Source organism: Pseudoliparis swirei, chromosome 12 (assembly GCF_029220125.1).
Source record: "Pseudoliparis swirei isolate HS2019 ecotype Mariana Trench chromosome 12, NWPU_hadal_v1, whole genome shotgun sequence".
NCBI classification, from domain to species: Eukaryota; Metazoa; Chordata; class Actinopteri; order Perciformes; family Liparidae; genus Pseudoliparis; species Pseudoliparis swirei.
In genome coordinates, this window is record NC_079399.1 from 22681621 (window position 1) to 22700320 (window position 18700).

Genomic DNA, 18700 nt, shown 5'->3' on the forward strand with positions numbered 1-18700 from the left:
AGCTCCCTCACTTCCACTCGTCCTCTGACAGGTTGTCTTGTGTGTCGTTACCAAACTCTCCATCGAATTCCTAAATACTAAATCTGATCTTCCCGTTACGACCCTGTTGACCCGACTTTAGATCTTGGCCGGCCCCTTTTTGGATTTGTTGCCCTGTTTGACGGACGACCCGGTTCTGACCCGCCTGAATCACCAAGTAAAGATCCTCCTCCTGCATCCCTGTTTACGTGTCGTGCTTTTGGGTTCCAGTACCTGTAACCATTACAGTACTGTGTAATGGGAAGATTTCACCTGCATACCCACACACACACACACACACAGAGAAGGACTGCTCATACGACTCTACAAAGCATGAGCATCTCTGTCTGTGGGGTGAAACGGTGGAATATTTTAACTGATGACATCAAAGAAAGTCCAAATCTGGTGATATTCAAGAAAAAAAATTAAAGATATGACTCTGGAGAAGTAAAGACGTAACAGCATCGATGAAGCAGAAGAAGAAACGCTTAATGGGGAAAAGTTCTTGAATTTCTGGTTTGTTTTGTTTTGGTTTTATATATGTATGTGTATGTATGTATAAGTGTATATATGTGTATGTATATATATGGTTCTTTGAAATAAGTTTTTTTGAGAAATCATAGGTTAGGGCTCTTATAAGCTAGTTAGCTTCAGCCTCGACCCTTTGGGTCGGCCACTTTCTTCTTTTGTTGAATTCTGATTGTTGTATATTTTGATCGAACTAAACTCAAACACACACCCACTCACACACACATAACAGAACATGATTTCATCGAGAGAACGATGCAGGCCCTTCATCACGCTTCTGTGGCCCCGCGGCCCAGACTGCCTCGGCCCCCGGAGGACACCGAGATGCTGCGTCTCCGGGTAGATCTCCGTCCTCTGGAGAACATCTTGTCCCCAAACCTTGAAGCGCTAATACGAGGACATCTCCCCCGTCCCGGAGGAGAGGAAACTCCCCGTTCTGCTTCTGCTCTGGTCAACCCACGCTGCAAACATATAGATATTTATAGCCCTTTTTGTTCGATTCAACCCAAAACTCTGTCGTTTTGGAGGCTTTTCGGCAAGCAGGGCCTGTGTCTCCTGGGGCGGACTTTGAGACTTTGCATCTTTGCATCTTCTTCATTCGTCCCTGAGAGGACACGTGAGGTTTCAAAGCCCGGGACCAAAGTGCGACTCCACGTTGAGTGCCTGTTGTGTCTGCATCTCGTCCCTGGTACTCTGAGTATTCACAGAAGGACTTGTCCCACGCCTCCGGGAGCCGCCACCAGGCCGGCTGAGCCTCCGTCTGTGGGGGAAACGGCTCCCGACACCCGGAGGGAAACACGAGAGGAAGAAGAGAAGGGAGGCGGTCAAGCGACTCATTGTCCCGAAATTGAGGAACTATATGGAAAGGCGCAGCGAGGAATTCCCCCAGTAAGTTCAAACGATTGCAGATGTGCGCCTGGCTGCTACTGCACACATCTGGGCCGGCTTCCCGGCACGCCTCCCCTCCCCCGCCCTCCGCGTAACACTTCCCCTCCGCTCGGGCCCTGGAAAAGCAATCAGGCCGAAAGCACATGGTCGGCGTTAACGACCGCTTCGCCAGCTGTGGCTGCGGAGCGGATCACGGGAGGCCTGCGCCGAGCGGCGTCCCGGGGGCCGGGAGGAAGGAGCTGGCTGGGGGAAAGTTTGGGGGATTTCAGAAGGAGAGAAGCGGCCTCTCCGGAGCGGTGCTCCTGGAGGTCAGCGGTGGTCACAACTGCTCGGTCCACGTGAAGCGCTGCAGGCTCTGCACATTGTTAACGCTTCGCGATCCTGAAAAGTGATCCCGATGCAGCGACGCTCCCCGTGCAACAAGAGGTTACTAGAGTTTATTTAAGAATACCAGAGCATTGTTTTTAACAGTCTTTTGCGTCTTCTCTCCTCTGAAGCCATCAGGAGGCGACTGACTCTGGTATTACTGAGGCCTCCAGGAAGTAGTCATCTCCAAAAGGACTCCGTCCATGGGGTTTCCAGGTTTTGGCCTCCAGGCTCACCTGGAAAACCTCTTGAGCTTCCAGTCGGAGGGTTTTACTCTCATGTGTGTTGATGCATTGCATCTTATTGAGAGTGAGTCAGCGTGTCTGAGTGGCGTGTTGCTCCCACTGCAGTACAGCGTGTCCTTCCCCGAATATATGAAACTCGTCCAGCTAATGATTCATAACTGCACAACAGCTAAGGAACAAAGGAGAGACTTCCTTGGCACCTATCGCCACGGCAACCACTCGTTAACCTCCTCGAAAAGAGCCGTGCACCTGAGTCCGTCCGACTTGTTTGTACTCATTCCGCTGCGGTCGCGCACGTGCAGCGCGCGCTCGCCAGAGTGGGAAATTCCCGGCAAAGATTCCACTCCAGCGGTCCTCTGTGAGCACATTCCTGCCTCTTTTCTTTTCTTTTCTTTTTTCATAACACCGCCGAACTTAAAGTTGAAGTTCACGGTCGCCGAGCAGGTTTGAAGACACGGCGTTCTCCCTCGAGCTATAAATCTGCCAATGCCGAGGACGTTGCACGTCGGTTTATAGCCCCGCTGGATTTCCTGGATGCAGTTCACTCTGCGAATGTGGTGGCCGAGGAGGAGGAGGAGGAGGAGGAGGACACCAAAGGATTTAAGAGAAAAAGTCCTATACATTGCATTTTGAATCCTAAATGGAGTCTTTGTCTTGCACAAAAACACAAAATAGCATCCAAAACATAACGATATCTTTTTTTTGCGGGTAAATGTTCTCATTCCAAATTCCCCCAACATTCCCTGAAATGACTTCACTGCTCTACAAATAAATAACCATTCCTAATCCTGTTTGACTATCTATCATAAGCAATAATAAGATCGACGAGAGCACGTTTTTTCCATTTTTGGACGATGTGGACGCTCAATTAATGAAAGCATGAATGTGTGAAGGGGGGATTTTTATAGGCGTACAGTCGTGTGCAGAACATGAGTCACGCTTTGTCGTCACTGGGATGCCAAACTGTCTCGCTCCTGTAGCTTGGCACCGCCGCGTCTCTTAAGGGCTCAAGCTGTAGGATTGCGCAACATGTATTAATACCAGAGCATTGTTTTTAATAGTCTTTTGCACGTTAGCTTGATGCAATACTTTCCTCTCCATGGTGGTGCGACGCACGGTCGGTTCGGCCGCGGGGCGTCTTCTCTCCTCTGAAGCCATCAGGAGGCGACTGGCTGGTATTACTGAGGCCTCCAGGAAGTAGTCACCTCCAAAAGGACTCCGTCCATGGGGTTTCCAGGTTTTGGGCTCCAGACTCACCTGGAAAACCTCTTGAGCTTCCAGTCGGAGGGTTTTACTCTCATGTGTGTTGATGCATTGCATCTTATTGAAGTGTAATGGACCAGCTGGACATGTTTTGCCGATAGCTGACATCAGACAGGAGATGAAGTCTCGCTAACCGCTCATCAAAGGATGTACGATACGACCGATACTATAGTGATTCGTTGGACGATGATAGAATATTTGCTGATTTTATAAACAATTTTTTTGTATTCCAATTAATCCAGAGGCCTGTGATCTGAGACAATATCACATGCCCAATTTATACTTCAATATATACTCACAAAAAGCATCTGAAATATGGTTGAACTGTTTTATCACAGGACTCTTGCAGACATTTAAAAGAGAAACAATCTATTATTGTCTGTCACAAAAGAGAACATAGTAGGTCTAGCTTCATGGTGTTGTTCAAAATTAGCACGAGAGAACTTGTGCTGACTAAATACAGCACGACGTGTCACGGGAACAGGCGGGATGCTATGCTAGCTAACGTGCAACAGTAAACCACAGTAGTATATTTCATTTATTAAATCAGAGTTTACTTTCATTTGTCGTCGTTTTAAACTTTGAGTAACACGGCTGTGATGCAACGTTGCTCCGTCAGTTAGCCATTGTTAGCTACCGTTAGCTTGTGGAAGCTACCGTTAGCGTGTGTTAGCGATTTCTATCACATGTTTTCCAGGTCCAGTGCTACCAGTGCTACTGGCAAACAGATGGAAAGTCATGAAAACTTCAGTACGAACGTTGCTGTTATTACCTTCGCATTGAAAATGCGGAAGGTTATGTTTTGATCGCCGTGTATTTATTTATTTATTTGTATGCGTGTTCCTCGCATAACTCAAAAACTATTCAACCGAATTGCATGAAATTTGATGGGATGATTGGTTATTATACGGGGACCATTTGATTCGATTTTGGGATCGATCGGGTCAAAGGTCAAGGTCAAGGTCATGAAAAGGTCAAAATCTTATTTTTACCATATTTTTATCCAATTGGCATGCAACTAATGCCAAAATGTTCATAATTCAATGCCCAATCTTTTGATATGCGAAGGTATGCGCTCTACCGAGTGCCCGTTCTAGTTTGTGATGTTATTGCGCCATGTTGGGAACTAACGTTAGCCGGAGCAGCACGGTGGATTATTTAGCTAACGTATCAGGAAAGACCAGGTTAGAGACACATCTGTAACCCCTGCTTGTGTAAAAAGGTCATTAAAATGTCAGCAAATAAACTCAAGGGCAACGTTCAGCTAAACAGTTGAAGGCAGGTCTGGTATTCTTCTTCACATTTATTTTTCATATTTGTGTTGAAATATCAAAATGTACACAACCGGTCAAACGTTCTAGAACACGTCAATTTCTCTAAAGGAAAGACCGAGCCTTTTAAGGGTTATAATAGTCTGCCTGTCTTTGTTAATTACCTTTTTCTTGGCATTATAAGAGCAATATGCGACTTCCTGTACAATACTGTCCACATAACGCTCCAGAGGGTGTAGTAACACCGTCTGTTCCCACGCTGCTTTATACAGTGATCAACTATCGTCGAGACACCTGGAGGGATTGTTAGCATCAACCATCGAGGTTTCATTTACTTCCACAACTTGCAGGTTTCAGAACGGCTGCACGTCGTTAACCCGTCACTCGTTCCCTGAAAAATGGAATTTTAAAATGCACATTATTTTTCATGTTTCGTTAACGTAAACCTTTTTCTGGCAGTTTGCCGCTTACCTTTAAAAACTGGAAAGATGGGCGTGCTCTAAAAATGTTGACCGTTAATGTATTTCTCAATTATTAATTGAAATAATGAAATCAATATGCTGTCTTTTGAATGTTGAGCCGAACCCAAAGTTGTTAGCAGCTTTTTGTTTTGTGGTTTGAGGTTATTTAAGTGAAATAGATGGGGTCAAAGCCCCCGAGGGCAACGAGCTGTAAGGTTGCCCTTTCCGTCAGTGAGTAGAAAGAAAAAAGAGATGGAGCTGGGAGGAGATAAGAGGGGTAACATAAAACCTCAGAGACTTAAGACAGACTTTTCTTAGAAGTAAACTTGTATATTCTCAGACGTCCCCCAGCAAAGTCATTGTGATCTGTTCCTGGAAAACCGAGCAGTCATGTGACGCCTCTGTTCTGTCCTCTTCCCTCTGAGTCACTCGGTGCTTCATCAGCCAGTTTACAGCTCAACATTTAGTAAAGAGCAGGCCAGATCATAACCAAACACACATGGAAAACCTTGTAGAAGTATCACATGTGCAATAGAAAAACATCATCATCACAGAAGCTTCATGTCGGCAACCAAAGACACATTTAGGATTGTTCGTTGCGTAATTTAAAAAACAAAAACAAGGTGCAGGCAAGACAGATACTTCAAATTAAAACATACATATTACAAACATATTAAATAGAAAACATGCATATTAAGTAGAAAACATGCCATATTAAGTAGAAAACATGGATATTAAATTGAAAAGACGCCATATTAAATAGAAAACATGCCATATTAAATAGAAAACATGCATATTAAGTAGAACACATGCCATATTAAATAGAAAACATGCATATTAAGTAGAACACATGCAAATTAAATAGAACACATGCCATTTTAAATTGAAAAGATGGCATATTTTCTATAGAAAATATGCCATATTAAATAAAAAACATGGATATTAAATAAAAAACATGCCATATTAAGTAGAAAACATGCATAATAAATTGAAAACATGTTTACAAAGAACGGTCTACGGATTCTAGAGAAGACACACACACCACTGTTATCACACACACACACCACTGTCACACACACACACCACTGTGTCACACACACCACTGTCACACACACGCTGCAGTCCACTCCAGATAAGAGGTTCTGAGAAGCTGTTTTCTGACTCAGGTTCTGAGAAGCTTCATGTAGAACGTGATGATCGTTAGATTATGAAGAATAAATAAGATGTTTTGCTTTATATCTTCATGCACAGATCTGGGCTCAGATATTGAACAGAGGACATGCAGATTAAGTAAAAATCATGCCATATTAAATAGAAAACATGCATATTAAGTAGAAAACATGCCATATTAAGTAGAAAACATGCCATATTAAATAGAAAACATGCGATAGTAAGTAGAAAACATGCATATTAAGCAGTAAACATGCCATATTAAAGAGAAAACATGCATATTAAGTAGAAAACATGCCATATTAAATAGAAAACATGCCATATTAAATAGAAAACATCCTATAGTAGGTAGAAAACATGCCATATTCAATAAAAAAACATGCATATTAAGTAGAAAACATGCCATATTAAATAGCAAACATGCACATTAAGTATGCCAGATGAAACAAATAGAACACATGCCATATTAAGTAGAAAACATGCAGACTAAACCAATGTAAAACCAGCTGTAAGCGTTGAATGATGAGATCTTCTGCTCATATCTCCATGGCTCTGGGCTCAGATGACGTACAGAGAACATACAAAAGGTTGTTTCAGCAAATATGAAATACTGATGTAAAATCAATTGTTCGGAAAAAAGAAAGCAGATAAAAATCTTCTCTATGTACAGAATGAGTCAGAACCAAAGGATCACGTTGAGGTATGAGGCGGTTCTTCACAATGTTTCCTTCACATTTAAACTCGGCCCTGTGGCTTCTCACCATCTTCCTGTTGGAGATCCCCCAGAACCCCGAGGTCGGGCCACGCCTCCTGCACCCGGGGGTCTGAAAGCAAAGGAATTCATGTAATTCAGAAAAGCATCCAGACCTTATGAGAACATATTTTAAATGTATTGTTTTGTCAAATGAATGTAATCTAAACTCCCCGACTAGTGAAATGAGTATGAAATATTAAAGCTGATCCATATATTTCAGAATATAACACTCTACTATTTTGCAAGACTGGATTTATATCAGAACCCTTCAGATATATGAAGATATGAAGATGTATCCGCTGTTGGTTTCACTGGTCAGGAGCTCTCAGTGGCTGATGAGTCATCGTCTATATGTGTGAGTGACTTATCAAGAGGAAGCAGCAGTTACCTGGGGGCCGAGGGGAAATCCAACACCGCACATGCACATTTGCATTTAAAAAAAAATGAAATCGGAATTGTTATCAGGTGATGTGTCTATAAATAAACATAAAATGAAGCTCTGTTCTATTTTAAAGATGGCCTTATGGCACATGGAGAACTGGTATTGCTCATGCTGACTCACTGAGTGTGAGAAGCATCAACAGGATGAAATGTTAACATTACGCTACTCCATCGCGGTACTTTAGAGTTTATTAGTTGATTTTAAACATTATATTAATAATCTGAATGTGCAAAGAAGGTAGATTAGAGAGATAAAATAAATAGTGGAGTAAAAGTATGACATCGAGCACCTGAGTAACATCCCTCTGCTGATTGGTTGTATTCAAAGAGACTGTTTGGCAGTTCGTATAAGACATAAAGGAAATGACAGAATAATACAGAAAAGTATTTTATTTGTGTACATTTGACGATAATGACCTCATTTATGCTTGTGGGTCTCTATACATTAAAAACGATAATAAATAATTATTAAATGTAGTGGATATTAAAAGTAACATAACGTGTAAATACTTACGCCAGCTCAAGTAAATTTATTTAAAAGTGTTACGTTTATCCAAAAAAAAGAGCCGCAGTAAATGAGTATTACATCACCATGGAAACCAAGCAGTCCTCTGAAACCGGATGTAGTTTGTTCACCCGTCATTCAACTTCCGGGTAAAAAAACAGTGTGCATGAAGTAAAGAGCTGCTTGAACGTTAGTTTTGGGTGAACTTCTCGGCCCACTTGACCGTGAGAAATGTCCCGAGGCTCCAGTGCCGGGTTCGACCGACACATCACCATCTTCTCTCCCGAAGGAAGGCTCTACCAAGTCGGTCAGTGCGCGGACCGGTCCACGCCGAAGCCGGCTCTCACCTAGCTTGTTGGCTAGCTAAGCTAACTGCTCTGTCATGGTCGGTGTAGAAGTGAGAGGAGTCTTCTGGAGCTAAGCCCTCACGCGCATGCGTAGGCTCGTGCCAGCTGCTGTTTAACTTGGGTTAACTCTAACTGAATAAACTGAAAGCTCGACTCACCATAGCTAGCTGGCTAGTTAGCATGTTTTAACACTGCAGCCAAGCGAGCCGAGTCACAGCTGAGAGTGATGACTTGACTCAAAAGCGTTGAATTGAGTTTACTTTATTATAATTGTTTGAGATTAAAACACTATTAAGCCCGTGGACCGGACGTGTGATGACGTCACCTGATCCACAACACTCGGGACGGATCATGAAGCTGCTCCACGAGCCTTCAATAACACAACAAATCCCCCAAGTGACGTCACCGCGTGTGTGTGTGTGTGTGTTCAGATGTCAACCCAAAGACACCCTCTTGTCCACAGGTGTCAAACATAAGGCCCGCGGGCCGAATCCAGCCCGCCACATGAAAGACACACGATCACCTTTTCTTAGAGACATTTAAAAGAAATATCCTGTGCTTTCATTTTGAAGTTTTCAAATTAAATGGATTAATGTTAGATACATTTTCTTATGTACAACATTTCTACAATAAAATAAACAATAATCAAATGCAAAGAGTTATTTAACAATAAGTTTGGGAGTGTTACAGTTGCAACCCTTTGAGGGCAGCCATGATGCTGATGTGGCCCATGGTGAAAATGAGTTTAATACTCCTCCTCTTGTCGCTCTTCTTTTCAGAATATGCTTTCAAGGCCATCAACCAAGGCGGGCTCACGTCGGTGGCGGTCAGAGGGAACGACTGTGCAATTGTTGCAACACAAAAAAAAGTACCGGTGAGTTTTTTTGTCCACCCCGCTGTGCAACCTCACGACACCCACACTGACGGCTGCATGTTCACTTTGAAGACGGCACGGGGGGGTTCATTGGAGCTTTATGTCATTTGGGGCCTAATTCATCTCCTCGGGAGGCTGGAGACCTCTGGTTGAATCTCAGCCGGACAGATCATGTGATTCTACCGCTGTAATATATAACGGCCTATGTGAGTTATTATTATTATCTTTATTTTAAATGTCTCCATTTGACAGCCATCCAGCTAATTTGCATCTGTAGCGCCTTGACGGATCATAATGAACACAAAACAATAACAAACATAAAACAATAACAAACATAAAACAATAACAAACAGTCCAGGATAAGACACAATACAAAAGTATATGTGGTAAAGAACACACAATGAGAAGCTACAGTACAGAACATTAAAGTAATACAAACTATTAAAAGTAACTAATAAAAAGTATTACAAGTAAGTAATAAAAAATTAAAAGAAAGTAATATTGACTGTTAAAAGTAAATAATAAAAACCATTAAAAGTAAGTAATAAAAAACATTAAAAGTAAGTAATATATACTATTAAAAGGAAGTAATAAAAAACATTAAAAGGAAGTAATATTTACTATTAAAAGTAAATATTAAACATTAAAAGGAAATAATATTTCCTATTAAATGTAAATAATAAAACATTAAAAGTAAGTAATACATACTATTAAAGGTAAGTAATAAAAAACATTCAAAGTAAGTGACGTTGGCCGTTTTACTGCCTAATTAAAAAAAACTGAGAATTACGTGGGCCATTATGGTAGAAAGGTGAAGATGTACATCTGGTCTATATTAGCACAATGCATGACAATGCACCTCAGTTTCTCTAGTCGTAAACTACTTGTCAAATATTTAACATTTAAGAGGTATATATCATGTTAAAATAAGATGGATTCTTAATATTATGTTAGTATGAATAAAATATTGGCATCATATGTTCAGAGCTCAGTGGGGTCACACGATGTACAATTTATATTATGTGGGGAAAAACAGATATTAAAAGCATTTTTTATTCATTTAAAAACATATTTGTGACAAAGCTTATATTGACGGAGTCTAGTTGTCGTCGTTTTTTATTTGCAGGAGACTTTTTAGTCATACATTTTCCTCCTGGTTGCAGGACAAGCTTCTGGATTCTGCCACAGTGACGCACCTCTTCAGAATAACGGAAAGCATCGGATGTGTGATGTCCGGGATGACGGGTGAGCTTTGGCTGCAGCCACACTGATATGACTTAGTTTAAAACCAAAACCATCTCCAATGTCACATGACTAAAGACCGGCCATGCGGCGTGAACAAGAAGAAGATTGGTTGTTTAGAACACACGACAGAGTGTAATTGTACTTTTTTTTAAATTCATGCGACAAATATAGTTCTGATGTTGCCGTACTCTGTCGACGTTCTACCTCTGTGTCTGGACATGACTTTTGTGTCGAGCTCCGCCCCTCCAACGTAATTTGTGGACTCGTATGTCCATCAAAATATTTTGTGTGAAACTAACCAATGAACACTTAGGAAATCACTAAGCACCTCCCACCTTACGCTGCAGAACAACACTGCTTTACTTTTTATATGTAGGATATATTCTGCTCTTGTTTAGAAAACTGTTGTTTGCAAAACTATATATATATATATATAAACTAAATATTTACTATATATATAATATATATATATTTCGTTTATATATAATATATAAACTAAATATTTACTATATGCTATGAACTAAATATTTACGATATATATATTTAGTTTATATATAATATATAAACTAAATATTTACTATATACTATAAACTAAATATTTGCGATATACTATAAAGTTTATAGTATAAACTATATATATATACATATATATATACAAAATATTTAGTTTAAAAACAAACGGTTGCAATGTTATTTTCATGTCTCATTGTATCTCGGTCTCACATTTGGTAAGTCGATTGACAGACACTTTACTATGAAATTTAAGTAATAAAAAACAATAAAAGGAATACATATTTACTATTAAAAGTAAATAATAATAAAAAACATTCAAAGTAAGCAATACATCCTATTAAAGGTAAATAATAAAAAACATTTAAAGTAAGTAATACATCCTATTAAAAGTAAGTAATAAAAACCATTCAAAGGAATTAATATTTACTATTAAAATTAGATGATAAAAAACATTACAAATAATTATTATTTACTATTAAAAGTAAGTAATAAATACAATTAAAAATAATTAATATTTACTATTAAAAGTAAATAATAAAAACATTTAAAGTAATACATACTGTTAAAGAATTAATATTTACTATTAAAAGTAAATAATAATAAAAACATTTAAAATAATACATACTATTAAAAGTAAGTAATAAAAACCATTAAAAGGAATTCATATTGACTATTAAAAGTAAATAACAAAAACATTTAAAGTAAGTAATACATACTATTAAAGAATTAATATTTACTATTAAAAGTAAATAATAATAAAAACATTTAAAATAATACATACTATTAAAAGTAAGTAATAAAAACCATTAAAAGGAATTCATATTGACTATTAAAAGTAAATAACAAAACACTTTTAAAGTAAGTAATGCATACTCTTAAAAGTAAGTAATAAAACACATTCAAAGGAATTAATATTTACTCTTAATATTATTATTCTCCAGCTGACAGCAGGTCCCAAGTCCAGCGAGCTCGCTACGAGGCGGCCAACTGGAAGTACAAGTACGGGTACGAGATCCCAGTGGACATGCTGTGCAAGAGGCTGGCGGACATCTCCCAGGTCTACACGCAGAACGCCGAGATGAGGCCGCTGGGCTGCTGTGAGTCTCTTCACCTCCTCTCTGCTGTGAGTCTCTTCACCTCCTCTCTGCTGTGAGTCTCTTCACCTCCTCTCTGCTGTGAGTCTCTTCACCTCCTCTCTGCTGTGAGTCTCTTCACCTCCTCTCTGCTGTGAGTCTCTTCACCTCCTCTCTGCTGTGAGTCTCTTCACCTCCTCTGCTGTGAGTCTCTTCACCTCTGTGAGTCTCTCTCACCTCCTCTCTGCTGTGAGTCTCTTCACCTCCTCTCTGCTGTGAGTCTCTTCACCTCCTCTCTGCTGTGAGTCTCTTCACCTCCTCTCTGCTGTGAGTCTCTTCACCTCCTCTCTGCTGTGAGTCTCTTCACCTCCTCTCTGCTGTGAGTCTCTTCACCTCCTCTCTGCTGTGAGTCTCTCTCTTCACCTCCTCTCTGCTGTGAGTCTCTCTTCACCTCCTCTCTGCTGTGAGTCTCTTCACCTCCTCTCTGCTGTGAGTCTCTTCACCTCCTCTCTGCTGTGAGTCTCTCTTCACCTCCTCTCTGCTGTGAGTCTCTTCACCTCCTCTGCTGTGAGTCTCTTCACCTCCTCTCTGCTGTGAGTCTCTTCACCTCCTCTCTGCTGTGAGTCTCTTCACCTCCTCTCTGCTGTGAGTCTCTTCACCTCCTCTCTGCTGTGAGTCTCTTCACCTCCTCTCTGCTGTGAGTCTCTTCACCTCCTCTCTGCTGTGAGTCTCTTCACCTCCTCTCTGCTGTGAGTCTCTTCACCTCCTCTCTGCTGTGAGTCTCTCTTCACCTCCTCTCTGCTGTGAGTCTCTCTTCACCTCCTCTGCTGTGAGTCTCTTCACCTCCTCTCTGCTGTGAGTCTCTTCACCTCCTCTCTGCTGTGAGTCTCTTCACCTCCTCTCTGCTGTGAGTCTCTTCACCTCCTCTGCTGTGAGTCTCTTCACCTCCTCTCTGCTGTGAGTCTCTCTTCACCTCCTCTCTGCTGTGAGTCTCTCTCTTCACCTCCTCACTGCTGTGAGTCTCTCTCTCTTCACCTCCTCTCTGCTGTGAGTCTCTCTCTTCACCTCCTCACTGCTGTGAGTCTCTCTCTCTTCACCTCCTCACTGCTCCTCCCCTCGGCTCGCCTGCAGGTATGATCATGATCGGCGTCGACGAGGAGCACGGCGCCCAGGTGTACAAATGCGACCCGGCCGGCTACTACTGCGGCTTCAAGGCCACGGCGGCCGGCGTGAAGCAGACGGAGGCCACCAGCTTCCTGGAGAAGAAGGTGAAGAAGAAGCCGGACTGGACCTTTAAGCAGACCATCGAGGTACGCGTCTGCACACGCACCACAGGTTGAGCCACGGGGGCGGGACCCTCGAGTGACCTTCTAACCGCGATCCCCCAGACGGCCATCTGCTGCCTGTCCACCGTGCTCTCCATCGACTTCAAGCCCTCCGAGCTGGAGGTGGGCGTCGTCACCATCCAGGACCCCAAGTTCAGGTAGAGGACCAGCAGCCCCCCCCCCACATGAGGGGCTTCATGTCTTTACTGATGAAACGTCAACCGCTCTCACTCTCCCCCTCTTTGTCTCTCTCCCATCTCACACTCCCTCTGTCTCACTCTCCCCCTCTTTGTCTCTCTCCCATCTCACACTCCCTCTGTCTCACTCTCCCCCTCTTTGTCTCTCTCTCCCATCTCACACTCCCTCTGTCTCACTCTCCCCCTCTTTGTCTCTCTCTCCCATCTCACACTCCCTCTGTCTCACTCTCCCCCTCTTTGTCTCTCTCTCCCATCTCACACTCCCTCTGTCTCACTCCCCTCTTGTCTCTCTCTCCCATCTCACACTCCCTCTGTCTCACTCTCCCCCTCTTTGTCTCTCTCTCCCATCTCACACTCCCTCTGTCTCACTCTCCCCCTCTTTGTCTCTCTCTCTCCCATCTCACACTCCCTCTGTCTCACTCTCCTCTTTGTCTCTCTCTCTCTCTCCCATCTCACACTCCTCTGTCTCACTCTCCCCTCTTTGTCTCTCTCTCCCATCTCACACTCTCCTCTCCCTCTTTCTTGTCTCTCTCTCCCATCTCACACTCCTCTGTCTCACTCTCCCCTCTTGTCTCTCTCTCCCATCTCACCCTCTGTCTCACTCTCCCCCTCTTTGTCTCTCTCCCATCTCACACTCCCTCTGTCTCACTCTCCCCCTCTTTGTCTCTCTCCCATCTCACACTCCCTCTGTCTCACTCTCCCCCTCTTTGTCTCTCTCTCTCCCATCTCACACTCCCTCTCCCCCTCTTTGTCTCTCTCTCCCATCTCACACTCCCTCTGTCTCACTCTCCCATCTCTCACTCTCTCTCTCTCCCATCTCACACTCCCTCTCCCCCTCTTTGTCTCTCTCTCCCATCTCACACTCCCTCTCTCTCTCCCATCTCACACTCCCTCTGTCTCACTCTCCCCCTCTTTGTCTCTCTCTCTCCCATCTCACACCCTCTCCCCTCTTTGTCTCTCTCCCATCTCACACCTCTCTTGTCTCTCTCTCCCATCTCACACCCTCTCCCTCTTTGTCTCTCTCTCCCATCTCACACTCCCTCTCTCTCTCCCATCTCACACTCCCTCTGTCTCTCTCTCCCATCTCACACTCCCTCTCCCCCTCTTTGTCTCTCTCTCCCATCTCACACTCCCTCTGTCTCACTCTCCCCCTCTTTGTCTCTCTCTCTCCCATCTCACACTCCCTCTCTCTCTCCCATCTCACACTCCCTCTGTCTCTCTCCCCCTCTTTGTCTCTCTCTCTCCTCTCCCTCTCTTCTCTCTCTCTCTCTCCCATCTCACACTCCCTCTCTCTCTCCCATCTCACACTCCCTCTGTCTCTCTCCCCCTCTTTGTCTCTTTCCAGGATTCTGACAGAGACGGAGGTGGACGTCCACCTGGTGGCCCTGGCGGATCGGGACTGATGGTCCAGTTCCGGAGGAGGCTGTTGTTGTTTACTGTATATTCACCCATTGTTCTATCAACAATACAAATAAAGAAGTGTTTTTGAGTAAAAAGACCAGAGTCTCTGTGGCCGTGTTCTCCTCCTGGTGAAGGTGGATGTTCTCCTGGTGAAGGTGGATGTTCTCCTGGTGAAGGTGGATGTTCTCGTGGTGAAGGTGGATGTTCTCCTGGTGAAGGTGGATGTTCTCGTGGTGAAGGTGGATGTTCTCATGGCGGTCGAGTGGCGGGGGAAACGGTTCCGGGAACACGCCGCGCTCGACCGCCAGCTTCCTGTCGCCGGGTCACGTGATGGAGAGAACTCTGACCTCCTTTCTCTACAGCTTCATTAAAATACACGTCAGAAAGAGACTGAGTCAACGGAAACATGACAAGCTTCTCTCTCTTTTCAAAAGAGAGGGGGGAGGGAGAGGGGCGAGAGAGGGAGAAAAGAATGAGAGAAAGAGGGGAGATGAGAGGTAGAGAGAAGGGGGTAGAGAGGGAAGGAAGAAAGGGGAGAGGTAGAGAAGGGGGGAGAGAGACAGGAGGGAGGGGAGGGAGAGAAGAAGGGGAGAGGGAGATGAGGATTGAGACATTTGAGAGGTAGAGAGAAGGGAGAGGAAGAGGGGAGAGAAGGGGAGGGAGGTAGAGAGGGAAGGGAGAAAGGAAGGGGAGAGAAAGAGGGGAGGGAGAGAGACAGGAGCGAGAGGAGAGAGGGAGAGACAGGAGGGAGGGGGGAGAGAGACAGGAGGGGAGAGAGACATTGCCATGATCAGTGACTCCTTAGTTCCTCTCCAGTCAGAAGCCGAGACGTCTTCCTTGAAGGCTGCGTCGTGTTTCAGTCGCTCCTCTTGAATAATTACCACCGTCCCTAAAGGAAGCGCTGAGCCTTTGGGAAGCCCCGCCCCCCCACAGGTTTAACGTTTACACGCTGCTATTAAACCCGATCCCTCGCGTTGCCTTCAAGTCCTCTTCCTCCTGGGAACTGGAGCGCCTTCCTGGTCACTTCAGGCGCCTCGTCCCGCGTGCTCATCGCGACCTGGCACCGCGCTCCTAGTGGTCGAATCGGTATTTCCAGCGAGCGCCAAGCCGCCGCGAGGCGTTCAAAGAACACCGTGTTCCACGGGACTTTCGGCGCTGACTCAGAGCGGTGACCTCGCCCGGCGAGGAAACCCCAGAGCGAGTCAGACGTGACGCACGGAGGAACGACAGCCGAGCGTTTATTTATAAACTCGTCTTTATTTATAGCGTTTAAATTCACACGTGTACAAAAATAATCTCTATTTACAATATATTACACGTCTGCTATCCACACTGTACACGTCGTCTCCAGAGGACTCCGGAGGTCTCGGTGCAGATCCTCCTGTGATCTGGACCGGACCCTCTTCTGATCCCAGGACCGGGTCGTCGGGGGCCGAGCCCACCGAGCAGCAGCGTCACCGTCGTTTCCACCGAACTTTACTCCCCAAACTTTATGTCATCGTACATCTGCGGGAGAGAGAGCGCCGCACGTTAGGAAACAACCGACCCGGCGTGAAACCTCGAGAGAACTCAAAGGTTCTGGAGAACCGACCTCGTCCTCCGACGCGCCCTCGGCGTCGCTGTCGTCCGACTCGCTGTCGGGAAGCCGCCGCAGCTCCCGCGCCGTCTTCTCGTACAGCTGCCGGCGGATCTCCTCGCTCTGGCGGCCGTAGGTCAGGTGGTACGGCGCGAAGCCGCCGTAGTTCAGGCAGTTCACGTCGGCGCCGAGCTGCAGGAGGCGGAGCACCAGCGCCGGGTTCTGGAGGTCCACGGCCAGGTGGAGCGGCGTCCGCCCGCTGCACTGTTCCTACGACCGCGGGGAGAAGGGACACCGTTAGCTTCCTGCCGAGGCACGCCGAGGTCCTCGCGGTCGCCGTGGAAACCTCACTTCCTCTCACCTGCGCGTTGATGTCGGCACCCAGCTGAACGAGGCTCTCGACCAATGAGATGTAGCCGTTGATGGACGCCAAGTGGAGACAGTTGTGTCCTGTGGAGAGAGAGGAAGAGCGAAGTTAATAACCACGAACGTCTCAGTGTGTGTGTGCGCGTGTGTGTGTGTGCGCGCGTGCGTGTGTGTACCCACCACTGTAGTTGGGGCGCGCCGCCATGGCGGCGACGTGGCGCTGGCAGTTCTGCGTGATGAGGCTGAAGCAGGCCAGCGAGCCCTTCTTGCAGGCGAGGTGCAGCGCCGCGTCGCCGCCGTCGTCGGCCAGACGCGGGTCGGCGCCGGCCTTCAGGAGCCGCTCCACCAGCTGGGGCTGATCGGTGATCACCGCCAGGTGGAGCGCAGTCTGGGGGGGGGGGGGGGGGCATTTACTTATCATCCCAAAGAGAGTGTGTGGGTGTCTGTATATGCGTGTTTGTGTCTCTGTGTGCGTGTGTGTGTATGTCTATGTTTGTGTGTGAGTGTGTGCGCCTCTGTCTGTATGTGTGTCTGTTTGTGTGCGTCTCTGTGTGTGTGTCTGTATGTGTGTGTCTGTGTGCTGTGTGTCTTTGTCTCTTTGTGAGTGCAAGTGTGTCTGTGATAGCGTGTCTATGTGTGTGTGAGTGTGTGGGTGTCTATGTGTGTGTGTGCATCTGTGTGTGTCTGTGTGCGAGTGTGTGTGTCTGTGTCTGTGTGCATCTGTGTGTGTGTGAGTGTCTCTCTGTGTGCATGTGTGTGTGTGTGTGTCATTACCTGTCTCTGGTGGTTCTGCGTGTCGAGGTAGGGGTGATTGTGAGACACTTTGATCATCTGCAGGGCCTGATCGGTGGCTTCATGGATGATGGCCAAGTGGAGGAGCCTGTGGGGGGAGGAAGAGGAAGAGGAGGAGGAGGGGGGGAGAGGAGGGGGGTAAGATAAGTTAATAGTGCTTTTCGAAAAAAAGAAACCGCGGCTCGTTCCGGAGAGGAAGTGGATCAGAGCACAAAGTGTTTCGCAAGGCCGGAGCGTCGCGGTCGCTCAGCCTCTGAAGCTTCTTCCTGGCAGCGGGCCAGGGACTTTCCTGAACGCGCAGCGCGGCGCCGCCCACAGCGCGCGCTCAGCCAAAGTACACAAGCGCTGGCCGCGGGGACGCGCGCAGAGGGCCCTTTTGTTGTCGTGCAACTTTTCTCGACATTTTCAGACTCAACTGCGCCGCTTCTTCACGGCTGTAATGCGCATTCACGTTATCGTGCATGCGCACCTGAGCCGCGCAGGAAGGAAGGAAGGAAGGAAGGAAGGCACGCGCGAGTCAATAACACGTCTACTTACGAGTCCCCGTCGTCCGTCAGCGCGCGCCTCCACGGCTCGTAGTCGTGCGTGCGCTCCTCGCGCGCGTCCATGTGCAGCTCCTCCAGCTCGTACACCAGCTCGTCCTCCTTCAGGGAGTCCAGGCCGCTGTCGACCCGGTCCTCGTGGCACGGCGGCGCCGCCGTCCCGTGCTTGGGCTCCGCGCGGTCCGCCCGGTAGTCCGTGTGGTGGCGGCTCGGTGCTCGGTGGACGTCCATTGCGACTGCGCGAGGGAGAGAGAGCTGCGGGTCGGTGCGCAGGTCAGAGCGGAGTAGTGGCGCTCAGGAGCGCGCGCTGCTTCTTATGCGCTCGGTGGGCGGGGCTTCGGCGGGGAATTCCGGTTTGACTGATCTGAGGGAAATCACACCGGGCTCGTGCTTTTGTGAGAAAACCCCCCTCACCCTCCTCCTCCTCTTCCTCTTCCTCCTCCCAAGAGACTCATAATGAAAACTGGTAGTTTCCGATTAGACACCTTTATGTTCGCCTGTATGAGGTCACGTGACATGGCTCTTGTCAATGAAGAGTG

General features: G+C 46.1%; 2 protein-coding genes across 2 annotated transcripts; one reads left to right on the plus strand and one right to left on the minus strand.

Annotated features, from left to right (window-relative positions):
• Window positions 1–8041: 8041 nt before the first annotated feature.
• On the plus strand, window positions 8042–14983 carry LOC130202683 (proteasome subunit alpha type-6). The gene is made up of 7 exons (XM_056428393.1): window positions 8042–8217; window positions 9037–9131; window positions 10295–10376; window positions 11831–11986; window positions 13094–13272; window positions 13351–13445; window positions 14830–14983. The coding sequence occupies exons 1-7, from the start codon at window positions 8142–8144 to the stop codon at window positions 14885–14887; spliced, it is 741 nt and encodes a 246-aa protein (XP_056284368.1). The 5' UTR covers window positions 8042–8141; the 3' UTR covers window positions 14888–14983.
• Window positions 14984–16122: 1139 nt separating this feature from the next.
• Window positions 16123–18448, minus strand: LOC130202682 (NF-kappa-B inhibitor alpha-like). Its single transcript, XM_056428392.1, has 6 exons — window positions 18157–18448; window positions 17602–17707; window positions 17008–17215; window positions 16823–16911; window positions 16477–16731; window positions 16123–16391 (listed from the first exon to the last, which is right to left on the minus strand). The coding sequence occupies exons 1-6, from the start codon at window positions 18390–18392 to the stop codon at window positions 16362–16364; spliced, it is 924 nt and encodes a 307-aa protein (XP_056284367.1). The 5' UTR covers window positions 18393–18448; the 3' UTR covers window positions 16123–16361.
• Between the last annotated feature and the right edge of the window lie 252 nt (window positions 18449–18700).